This window comes from Andrena cerasifolii, chromosome 12 (assembly GCF_050908995.1).
Source record: "Andrena cerasifolii isolate SP2316 chromosome 12, iyAndCera1_principal, whole genome shotgun sequence".
NCBI classification, from domain to species: Eukaryota; Metazoa; Arthropoda; class Insecta; order Hymenoptera; family Andrenidae; genus Andrena; species Andrena cerasifolii.
This window is the reverse complement of record NC_135129.1, coordinates 5,935,366-5,948,407: the sequence shown is the minus strand read 5'-3', so window position 1 is coordinate 5,948,407 and position 13,042 is coordinate 5,935,366. Positions and strand designations below refer to the sequence as shown.

General features: G+C 42.9%; 1 protein-coding gene across 3 annotated transcripts in view; it reads left to right on the top strand.

The window, feature by feature from the left end:
* The first annotated feature begins 355 nt into the window (after nt 1-355).
* Myo10a (unconventional myosin 10A) overlaps nt 356-13,042 on the top strand; it is a 74,370-nt gene continuing 61,683 nt past the window's right edge. For 2 of the 3 annotated variants that reach the window (XM_076824616.1, XM_076824614.1), the window contains exons 1-2: nt 356-769; nt 9,537-9,641. In XM_076824616.1, coding sequence (XP_076680731.1) covers nt 9,621-9,641 — 21 coding nt within the window. In that variant the 5' untranslated portion in view covers nt 356-769; nt 9,537-9,620. Of the gene's footprint in view, nt 782-9,536; nt 9,642-13,042 lie in introns of all 3 variants that reach the window. The other variant, XM_076824615.1, reaches the window with a different exon arrangement.

Here is a 13,042-nt window from a genome sequence, read left to right as displayed (position 1 = left end):
GGCCGCCGATTAGATGACCTCTTTGGGGTGTTCCTGTTGCAGGCTCGGCGCGCACACATTTGGGAGGCTGCAGGTAGAGAGGGGGATCGGTTGCCTACACCTGCACACACCTGCAGCCGGTTCGGTGTGCAGCGACGACACCTGAAGAGGCCTACACGTAGACAGCCGCGGACGGGGACCAAGGGGGAGCCTCTGGAAGCCACGAGCCACCTGTAATCCGTGTAACGGTACAGAGGAGCGTACGGTGGCGCCGATCGTCCCAAGTACGAACTAAGATCTACCTTAGGCGAGGTCGAACGGCCGCATACCACGACACGGAATCGCGTCGGGAACGCAGTCGGTGTCCGGTCGTCCGGGAACGCTCGAATTGCCAAGGGAAAAAGCCGAGTACTGTTCGCGCACTGTGGTCCGCGACCACGGGCTTCCGGCTCGATCGACACCGGTGTGTCGTTGTGACGAATCTCGCGGCATCGCCGAGGAAGGACCATCGGCGGGATACCTCCGCGAGCCGGGCCGCGGCTCCGTTTTCCTCTCCGTTTCACTTCTCCTTTCCACATTCCCTTTGTTCACCGCGCCCCGTTCCTTCCAGCCATCATCCTCGTGGATCCGTTCGTGATTGCGTGCAGGTCGTGCATCAGTGATCTAAACCGCTCCCGCGCCCGCGTCTGTTCGGACGTTCATCGAGCCGAGGTACCGTTCCGTCAGGCGAGGGACCGCATCGTGGACCTAGACACCGTGCAGGGGACCAGCGGACGGGAAGGCATACAGAGTAAGTGGAAACGTATCGCCGCAGCGCCAGCGCACGCCCGCTCGGCGACTTGAACGCGCGGCCAGGGCATGCGCCTCGTCTCTTCCCAGCGCGTGGGACTGGCTTCTCGACGCGGAGGATCGACGATCGAAGGATCCGCTGATAGATAACCCGCCCTGGCCCGGGTTCGTCGACTTTGGTCGAGTTTAAAATGGCGCGATCGCAGCGTGACACAAGAGCTACGCCAGGTATTCCCTCGTCCGGATGCTGCGAGCGGCCGAATGCCATTGGACGTGCCTCCCAGGCCCGTATCCTTTCCCTGCCATAAACATGGAGTTTCACGCACGTTCCCTGTGTCACGTTGCCGATCGAGATGGCTCGCAACGATCGCCTGCCTCTCGAACACCACGGGATTCTCACTGTCCTCCCAGTCGTACACGCAGGGACAGATTGATTCTTTTACCTGAAACGATCGTAGGGGGATCACGGGGACCAGGGAAGAACAGTTTCTCGGATTGAAGCGCGATGAATAAAGATGCCTCGCGGTGCTACTCATACGTAGATTTTCAGGAATTCAGGTGTAGGAAGCGTGGAAATGATGATGTGATAGCTATCGATGCAGGAGGATGGTTTCTTGTTAGTGGAAATTATTGAGTAGATAGCGCTGCTGCATTGTTTACCAGCGGATCTTGTCAGGCATAATGAAGTGCGGTCATGCTCATTTATAAATGCTTGTAGGTCGGAGGAGGTTCTTTAGCTCCGTTGTTTGGTAATTGGGAGCAAATAAAGGAAATTGGAGTAACTCGGAAAATTAAATTTCCATGTCGATTAAAACAATTTTCATGTTTCTAGCGATTCTCTTGGTAGGTGAGTATTATGCTGCGTTTCGAGCTGTGTTGATCGAATTCTACCTCCCAACGTGGACTTTGAAGTCCATTTTCTATCAGTATACTTTCAACTGCAAATCTGCAGTTCATGCAATATGCAGTGTGCATAATTTTTAACCGTTCCAGTGCCTTTTTGTTCATCAAGTTAGATAATAAGTTGCTAAGAATTTCTTGTGAAACTCACATAAATAATGCTTTAGTCCTGGAGCTTACAGTCTCTGGTTAGACCTTTTAATTCGATCGGTTTTTTTCGGAGCGAGATCGGGGCATGGTTCGATCTAGATGCCCGATTAGGCGAAAGTATTCAAGGACAGTGAATCGTGTGACCTCCTGCTGTTACTGGAGAAAGACAGTGTCCCGTTATTAGCGTTCATTCATGTCACGCAAAAGTTCGAACGCGGTGGAGAGATATTAGCAACGAGACGATTAATGAATCGTTATACGGTGTAACGATGTAGCTGGACATTTAAAGGGAACATATTTTCTGCTCCTCTATGACATTCGTATCGTTTATTACGGTGCCCCACCATTTTCGCCGATAACGGTTCATACGCGACTAGGAAATATCGTGAAAGCCAAAGATTCTTCAGCTGCATGCTATCCTAAAATATCTACGCGCTTAAACGTTACTGATAAGAGATTCCATCAAGGTTGTTTCTTGAATTATACATGCCAATTTTAAACTCTAGTATTTCAGTTGCAAGTTTCTCGTTACCTCTACCAAAACATTACCGAATGATTACAGAGATAGTATTTCATGTTACTTGATACGTGTTGAATTAATACAGTAACATAAATTATACCATTCATGAGTTGAAATGCAGGTAAATAATTACGCCTTTGCATTCGAATTGACAGACCACTGAAATTTGATTTTATTTTACAAAGAAAAATAAATATTTAAAAATTTAACATATTTATAAAATTAATATTGAAATTTTAATTTTATTTTACACAGAAAATTAAATATCCAAGTATTAAAATTCTTGGTAAAAATTGTATAATCTTATCGCGTCGTTTAAAAGAGTTAAGCATGATTTCCTGTAAGGGGCGTTTTATTTATTCCCCGTTTACACGATTATAGAGTTTACGTAAACGGAGAAATCTGTGTAAGTCTGCAGTGTAAATATTTTCTGCGTAACTATTCGTAAAACTTGTTACCGTTCCAATCCAGCTGCACGTTATGATGCGGCAAATTTCATTGCCCACTGTGAGCTTCGATTAATTACCTTTCCTGTCGCGCTTCTCGTTCTTGATGCTTCCAATCAGTGCACTCGATAAGAGAGCCAGCTTTGGGAAGCAACTTTCATCGCGAATTTCAACTCGTTTCGTACCAACGTAACGCAATCGAACTTTCAACGAGCAACACAAAAACTTCTCCCCAATTACTGGCTGTAAACATTTGCACAATTTCGACGGTGCTTGCGAAATAAACCTCCTGCAATGAAAACTTTTTTCGGTTCAATTGGAAATGAAACTAACACCGAGTAGACACTGCTTCGATGTGCTACAGGTCGTAGCAAATAAAATTCCACAAGCACAGTGAAAAATTTATACAATTTAATAATATTGAATATTGTTTAATAATAATATAGATAACGCCTTATAAATTAATTATAACTCTACAATCTGTATACCAAGGGCTAGTCCCCTTTAAATAAATAATAATATTCAATAGTCAGCGTTGTGATGTTCTATATAATTTAAAATCTGAAAAATTGTACGAAATAATAGAACTGTTTTTGTTAATCCTTCATTTAGGTGACTTTGAAGCTTAGATTTTGTAATACATTCCTGTGTCAACATTTTTATTAACATTTACGCCACTTAATTAGTTTTATATTGTTACATGAAATAATCCCTTAAGTGCTATAATAACTTTGCACATCATTCACAGTTACATCTGTCAAATATATCCATTAATTTAAATAAACGTGAAGACTGGTTTCAAGAAATTTTTGTCCGCCTTTAAGGTACGTTTTCCACGCACTCTTACGAAATTTCTGATTGTACGAACCAAGTATTAAGAATCGCGAGAAATTTTCTCCTATATGGATGAGAAGATTACAAGTACGATCAGTGGTGAAGATAACTACTGTCCATTATTCGAAAAATCGATGTATGTACTTACTTGGCATTTTCCACCTATGCCCACGGAGATAATTAATCTCTCGCGTGTCTTTTATTTCGATAAATGAGAGGCGTGATTATGAATTACATAAGATCCTCGTATCACCGTAGTCGAGCTGCTGCTTTCTCTGTCTGACCTCGATACTTGCTCGACGAAACCCCGATTCTCTTCGATATTAGATTCGGCCTCGTGGCTGTACCTCGGAAAAAATCTCTCGCCTGCTGGCTCATTTTTATTAGATGCAACCCCGTTCCTGTTTCTCGCGAAAATTCTGTCATTCATCGATGCGGACTTCGTCTTCCCTGGTAACTTGTAATTGAAACTGTGTGATCACATTTCTTCCTCTGTTTGTAAATATTGAAAGTGTAAATGATATCATTCTACTAGTAATTATTTCGATCAACTTGTGGCGAAGTAATTTAATTTCGCCACATGTTCAGGAGATGATCTATGCAGGCACATATTTTACCATTTAGGTGTTCGATGGAGTAGTGGATATAAAGTACTCAATCATTCTTGAAGAAATAATTATTTGTACAAGCAGAAATACAGATGATTTTGTTCTTGCGTTACTGTGAAATTACTGTAACCAAGCAGTTTACGGTAACTAGAAAAATGTTAATAGTGCTTGGTATTTTGATAGTGTTTGAATATTTATCGAATTCTCCTCGGCTGACTCAAATGAGAAGTATGCCTTCTGTTCCATTTTGAATATATAAATGCCTCCTTAAGGGCCAATTTATTCCTTCCTCGTCCATGATAGTAGTCAATATTTATTACACTCGTTAGAGAAAGTATGTAAATCATATCGTCGTAAAAGGGACTGCGTGGCACGAGGACTATGCAGATTTGCCGCGGTGAAACTTTTCAACAAAGGAGGAGGGAAACGCGATGCACGAAACGAGAAATAACGAGTGGCCACCGCGAAACAATGTTGTAACGAACGACGGGACATTTCTTTCCTTCCCCATATTCCACAGCGTTCAAGTATTCTGATGCACAATTTGTCTTGCTGAACGATTTGACAGGAGCAAATTATCCATTTCAACGGAATGGAAGGCAATTTATCCGGTGTCCTGAAAACTTATTTCACCGTATCGTGCCTGCAATGACGATTTGTCGCTGTAATTTCGTGTCATTTTCCAGGACGCGCCTACTGTTCTTCGTAAAGACCCTCTCGTTCCAATACCGCGAGATCGCGACGCTGAAGCAATAAAAAAAATACAACAATTTCTCTTCGACTTATCGATGCATAAGGATATCAATTAAACTTCAAGGAACTCTTGTTATTTGTACTTGATGGTTGCCAAATCTGATACTATAAGAAAGTAATTTCTCCTCGACGGTTTTTAAACTTGGCCATTTTTATAAAACGTAGTGAAAATTTAAATTACCATTCTTCCTGCTTTTCATATTTTTCATAGATGAATACGTAGATTTTCAGAATATATATTTCCACCATAAAGTTTATTTATGTGACAACCAATTACTTTTTACAACCCCATTTAGTGATGTCACTCAGGTGGCCCTTAAACATCAGAACATATTACTAAATATAACTAAACAATATACATTTATTTCACAAAAATTTGAATTCTCCTTTTTGCCACTCATATATTTTCTAACAGTTTTATTTATTACTTACAAAAATTAAATGATAATCTAGTTGCGAGTGGGCCCCCTTTGTTTCGTGGCAAGCATTATTTTTAGACCCAGTCCGCCACTGCCTAAAATCACTCTAAAGAACTTCTGCTTTCGATTGCCACTGGGAAACTTTGAAACCAGTGAATCGAACGCACATGGCAGCCTCCAGCAGCCAGATAGAAGTGCACACGCTGGCGAGGATCGATCAGGCGGATAAATCCTCGAGTAAAAGTATCTCTCTCGGTGTCCTTCTGCGGCGCTCACGGTGGAATGTATTTCGCAATCTTATGCTAATTTGGTTAGTCACCCTGTTGGTCGACCAGTTTGCGTTCGATACGTGCACATCGCGTATTCGCGGTGTTGTTAGTGCCGGAATAGAAGAGGCGTAGCTGAAACGCGACGGCGGAACAATAGGGATGGCAATTTGGCGTTTCGACACCATCGATTGTTCCCTGTCCTTTCGTGACTCTTATATCCTTAAACACGGCCCATTGACGGCTGCAAATGGCGAAGTTTGGCAACTGGTTTGTGCAATCGACGTGTCTCCTTTACAGTGACATTGAAAGTATTACAGCGACTGGCTAGAGGGTCGAGTTTCAGATAATTGCATCGTAGTAGATTGTGATTAACCAGTTTATCAGTAACTTGGAAGGATCGCGAAGATATCACTATTTGTGTGAAGGACTTCTGGGGGGAGAGACTTAAAGTAAGGCTTCTCTGGTGTGTTTGGTTGTGAATTACTGATAGTTTGTAATTTGTTGAGTAACTCAACTCTTTGAGTTTCGATAAAGTGCAACGCATTTTCGTGTGAGTTTTGATAGGAGTGCAGATTGAATTACTAAATTATTAGGTGTGATATCAAGTAGTTAAATCAAGCATTATATTTGGAAGAGTCTTAATATTTCTGTTCATTAGAATGCAGTTTATTGAGCTTCAATTTCTGGAGATTTCATTGTCAAGTATCATTTTAATTCACTCAGATTCTACATCGAAAGTAGAGGAAACTTATTCCAGACCAGCAGAATCCCCCAAATCAGTAGTTCAAACCGAATTTGAAGCGACACATCTAGCAACACCGCTCCTTAAGGGGGAACACCACTGGGGCGCCCGGAAAAGTAAGCCGTTTTAAAAATTCTTTTCAGGAATAATTTACAATTTTCATATAAAATTTTTACTACCTACCTTTAGTACAAGCTCTTAAGAGACTACAAAAAATAAATAGAAAAACATGCATAAATTTTAATATGTTAATTAAACGCGCGCTGGTCGAATGTGTAACTATGGAACAGCAGGTCCCAAAACCAAATTTAATTTTTTTTATAAACTATATGAGTGTAGTTTCTGTTGCACGTACCGATTTCTTAAACAAAGTATTTTTTTAAAAATGGTGCGCTTTAGAAGAAAAGTTTCGAGAATCCGCGAATAAAATGGACAATTTTTCGAGAGTAAAAAAAATTGATTTCTTACCTGCTGTTCCATAGCTACACATTCGACGAGCGCGCGTGGGGGTCTAAAAGATTAATTAATACATTAAAATTTAGGCAATACAAATTTTCTACGAAAACTGTAAATTATTCCTGAAAAAAATTCCTAAAAGCGGCTTACTTTTTCGGCCGTCGCAGTGGTGTTCCCCCTTAAGAAAACTTGGAACGTTCCATCTGTTCGCAAGATTAAAACTCCGAGCTAAAGGCAGCCGCGGCGTTGTTGTCCTCGCGAAATATGAAAGTATCGAATCGGCGAGGGAAACTGAAACGTATTCTATCAGCGTATAAAAATTTTACGCATCGCGGGTCAAACTTTTCTCCCACTTTCTCTCCGATACACCGTCTGAAACGCAGCTGCCCGTTCAACGAGAGACAGAGGGAAAACGAGTTGTCGTTTCTTCATCCTTGGAGCCGAAGGATCGTTTCTTGCGACAGTTCCGGTATCCCAGGAACGCGAACCAGTCGATTTCAATAGCGATCGCTTTCCAAACGCGTCGTGAAAACGTGAGCCATTTTCCTACTTCCATTCCGAGGGGCTGCAGTTTCCATCGGGAATCGTGAATCATACGAACGTAACGCGATATCTCGATACACCCGTGCCGGGCCGTCGTTTCTTCAACGCGAATGCAGAACACTTTGCGACACTTCCTGTATTTCCGAAACGCCGCGCGATCGGTATCAATGGCTTTCCACGCGAACAATGTATCGCGTGTATTTTCGAAAGAACGCGAAACCGCGTGAAATCCACTCGAGTCCACGTGATTTTTTTTCTCGATCGAATAAAGGAACTGCCTGCTCCTCGGCGTGTCCACGTCCCGGGGAATATTTTGCTGGTTCATTCATGGGCCACGGTGACTCTTATTAACATTCTGACATCATAGTGGTTAGCAAGCTGCTTGGGCAACTTCAGAAAGGATCTGTGTATCTACTTGCAGGCTTTGCGAATTCATTGGTTTATTAGCGAGTTGAGGCACGTATTCCGGTTGACAGGAAGATGGATTTTATTTAGCCGTTTTGGAAGCTTTCTACGCAGTGTTTTGGACGGGTGTCGCCTTTGGGGAGCTAGCGGAGTTCGCGAGCAGAAAGGGGGTAATTTAATATATGGAAAATTTAATAGTATTAGACAGTAATCTAATAGATAGTACATAACTTCTTTCGGTTTGTATTTAAGACTATTGTGCTTATAAAATTTGCAATTGTTAGATATTATTCAGGAGATGAGTCAGATCAAGTTTTACTAGCTGCTGTCTCGAAAATTTTTAGCAATAAAACAGATTTCTTTTACGATGTTTAGTGTGCATTGAGTAACTTTATGTTACACACGTAATGTCACTACGGGACCACTTTTCCAGGACGAAATACCTGTAGCAATATGTTCATGCCTGTAAGTTTTTATTTTTTATCCACAATAATAGCATAGATTTTCGTTCTGAAATAAAATATCTATCTATTTCCCTAACACCTAAAGCGAAGGGTGATCTTCAAACACCTTGAAAACAATTTACTTCTTTTTTCATGTGGCAAATTAGCAAAATAACTCATATGTGAGTTGTGATATTAAATTAAATTTAAAACTGTCTCAACTCTTTTAATTTAAAATATTTCATGATATTTCACGAAAAGGGAGGCAGACGCTTGTTAACCAGGGGCGCCAAATCTCCACATCCGCCCCTGGAAATATACTTTGAAGTATCTTTCGCTAAAAACTTTCACAATATCATTTCATCTATAAAATGTTGCAAAGAAATGTCACAAACCATAAAAATCTAAGCAATAACACTTAGAAATCATCATCCTGCCACACCCACATCCTAAAAGTAGCTTGCTCCTTAAACCAGTGCAGCCGAATTTAACAAAAAGTCAATTGCTAACATTTTCTGTAGCTCATACCATCTAGCGATACTATTATACACGAATCAGCGTCTTCTATTTCCATCCACGAATGAGAAGTAGCCCGAGGATTACGTCTCAGGCATGAAACGTCCCAAAATCTTGCAAAAAAAAATCTCGAAAATCCACATTCCAGTTGCTAAAATCCGCGCCAAGGTCGACAAAAGTTGTCCACGGTGGAATCCGACGATTCTTTTCTAAGCTTACAGCCAGTGTCAATCGACCAATCGTTTTATAGTCCCCTCACGTCCTGGAATCTGAGAACACGACAGGTGTGCCTAATGCTTTTACCATCTCGCCGCCAGATTCAGGCTTCAACTGTGATTGAACTTCTGCGTTCGGTACCGTTTCTTCGTCGATAAGGCGCTGTTGATACCGGAAATCAAATGATAATCAGACGGTGCACGGTGCTTCCGGTTAGTCGAGAGCAGTTACTCCTTCTGATCACGAAGCCTGCAAAAATTGACATTGACTCGTTCCTGATCCGATTCGCGCCGCAATTGCCTATGAATTATTAATGAATTTTGGATTAATAACTGCGAGAATATAAAGTGAACAGTTTGGGAAAGGTTTGGGAGCTGGGAATCAACATTTTCATTCAACATTTTCCAATTCTCTAATGAACAAATTGCACGAGGCACGTGAAGTAGTTACCATTAATGGTTTCTGAGATAATAATTTATTACAGTTTATTTTAAGAACCCTGTAGATAATTACCATTTCTCACAAGAATATCTGTGCTTCTTTTGCAGGAAACTAGGAACAACAGTCTGATCTGCCCGTGCAAAATGAGGGTAGCTCGTTCTCATTGGACAGGGCTTTAACATTGTCTCAAGATGTACACCGAGTGGCAAAAGGTAAGTCAACAGTCGCTTCATCGTTCTTCATAACGAACTTAAAAATGAATTACTTCGAGATTATTTAACCTGGAACCTTAAAACCCCCCTACACTATCATTCTACTCTCTTCAACATTCTCATAGCCACTCAGATTTCTCAGCATCCACTTTCATTATTATCCTATTAACACCTATGTGTATACATTCACTGCATTAACTTCAAATATCAGCTATCATGTGTCAGCTACTGCTTTTCTTCTAAAAGCTGGCAAATTCGATACTCAATGCTGGCTGGAACTTCGTTATACATATTTCTTGAGCATCCTCGGCCCGCAAAGGTGAAAAGTTATTGCTAAAAAGCGACTTGATTGTTGGAATACACTCGGGTCATCGTGTCGTTGCACAACGTTTACGTGGTCATGATCGTGCTGGATGGGGATTGTTGCGTGGTCGGAGTCAATGATCTGTGCACACGCAATTGCGTCGTCGTGCAAGCCAACCACTTTCGAATGCTTCTGCGCTTCGTCCAGCGACCTAATCGAACACTGTTCGCCTTGTACACTCGCGAAAATCTTGCATTTACTCTGCTCCTTTTCCCTCCGACGTCCCAGGGTGGCTGGGAAAAGTGTGAAAAATATTAAGTTCAATTTGTCGCAGCTTTAGAGTAGAGAAATCTGGAGAGACGTGCAATCAATCAAGAAACTTTCAATATGAATAATAATAATGTGTGTTAATCTGTGTTGAATAGCGAGGGACAGTATTAATTTTCGTTCTACCTCAATATCTGAAGAAATAAATGAAATATTAATGGTGGCATTCTATTCAAAATGATTACAGCAGCGTGACACTAATTTTGGAGTATGAAGTGCAGGAATAGCTTGGCATATTTAATATTTGAGGGTGTTATACAATTTTGATGGAACCATTGGAATATTCGTGTAGAAGGCGGGGAAAGCCTGCTGCATGCACATTTCACTTTATTTCATGTAACGCAGAAGAGGTGTCTTCCTTGCAAAGTTTCTTCTCCTTATTAAGAAATCTTCAAAATTAAACACGACACGCGGGAAACTGCGACAAACATGGAATTCAACCGCTTGAATTGTATCGTTGCGCATTAGCTTTCAGTGCTATCGGTTACTGAACAAATGAGAGGTCAATTATTTAATGAGCCACCGTGTGTATTCTATCCGCTCGTGCGAAACGTAGGCGAGCACAATGGCTCGGTATGGAAAAGCACAAGCGGCTCTTAACAGCTTTCCTTCAATGTGTTGAAAATGAGGGGGTGCTGCGCTTCGTCTTGGAATGCCTGAAGAAGAAATGTTAGCCTGAACTTAGAAATTCATGTTAGAGTGGATCGTGTTGGAGAATGAGGCTACGAAATCGGCGATAAACCGTGTTATTTTCAATTATCACAAAAGGAAATGTGGCGCATTAATTATCGAGGACGTGGCGATACGTGTTATATTACTTCAATTTCCTATAATGTCGGTTACGCTGCACGGCGACGATGTCTTCCTCAATTATTCTCGGGCTCATTACTCTTGATTAGACCCGTGTAATACTGACTCGAGTAAAAGTGAGAACGCTGGTGAATCTGTCTGTGCACCAGGGAAATGATTGCAAACGAATCCAACGAATCATGTCACAATGTTTCTCAACAGAATTTCAAAGAAATTTCGTTTTGGTCCATTCGATTTTTCTGGCTCATAATTATTTACTGTTCCTTATACCTGCATTCCTGTCCTATTACTATCGAAACCACCCTTACACAAACTAACCCTTCGAACCCCAAAGTAATATAGCAGACTATCAGCCCTCGTGTAAGTTTTATAATATTTCAAAACTTTCAATGACCAATTACAAATCAATTAAAATTTTTCCCATCGAACTCCAACGAGGTTTCCAGAGGATCTCCATCAGCCTCCACTATAAGCTTTAGAATTTTTCCAAAATTTCAATGGCCAATACGTAAACAATTACGCAAACTCCAACTTGCAGACCATCTCTACCAGCATGCACCAGGAAAAATTCAAATGACCATTACACAAACCGACTAACCCCTCGAACCCCGCCGAAGTTTTGCAGATCATCCTCATCGACCCTCCTCGAAAGTCTCGCGATTTGTTAAAAATTGCAACGAACGATAAAACCCCGACAAAGCTTCCTAGCCCATCTTCGTCAGCCCCCTCTCCTCGCAAGCCTCAGGATTGTCCAAAAATTGAAACGACGAGTGCACAAACCAACTATTTAATTCCTCGAACCCCACGGTAACCTTGCACGCGTTTGTTTCTCGAAAAATCTACCAACAATGGCGGCCGCGATTCATAACGAAACTGTTATTCGATCTCGATCACTGTTTTTCCGCGTCGGGCGCGTACGTACACGCGTGTCGAACGGTTCTGCGGGCACAATCGGTTTTTGCCATCGACAGCCCTGGCCGCTTCTGCAACTCGCCACGGTGGCTAGGTAGAGAATCGCTTCCCGTTCTCCGCGGCCGCAGCCTATATCCAGGCCTAGCTCCACGTAGGCGTACGCGTATTTAGCGCGTAATTTATATAAGAAGAGAGGCACGCTTGGTTCCACCCCAAAGCACTTCGATACACTGGCGTCGCCACCTTTTCTTTCCCCTGGGGAAGCAGCGTCTCGCCTGTTCCCCCCGGGGCACGATCGTCTCGCAACATTTACGCCGACCAATTAGGCAACAAGCTGGATCATCCCGCAGCCGTTGCCGCCGAAACGGGGGCACCGAGGGCCAATTTCGTGGCGACGCGCGGGGCCAATTAAGCCTGCCGGCTTAATTAAAAAAACACGTACGCCACTGTGCACACGCAGCAATTGTTGCGGAGAGGAGGAGTAGAACTTCCAGTGTTGCATCGAACATCCTCGCGACTGGATCGCGGAACTCGATTCCTCCACGTCGAACGGGTTCCTTCTTCCTCCCTTTCTCCACCCTTTAGTGCCGCCTGCACCCTCGTGTCGCCCCTTCCTCCGCGTGTCTGTCTCCTTTGGAGCGAGTCCCTGTTCCCTGCTTCCGGCTGGCACCGTTTCGATCGTCGATCTTTCGGAGTAGTAGCACGGATCGCGGAAATCGCCCGTGGAAAGCGGGGTTTTTCGACAGATCCGCGGGTTCCGTTCCATGCCACGCGCGTGCAGGGGTATTTCCCGGTGTTTGCTGTGGGCACACGATCGGGGAGCGTCGCGCGTGTGACTGGCTTGTGAAACGAGCCGAAGGACAGCGAGATCGGGGGAATCAACGAGGCGGAGGAAGCGAGGACAGTCGTAGATGTGTTGGGTTCGTGGATGGAGGATTCTTCGGACTGGTCGAGTTAAACAGTAGAATATCGTCGTCAGAAGCATGTAGATGAAACGGGGATTAAGAGCAGGATAACCTAGTGATGGGAAGCCTCTGTGGTGGGAGGA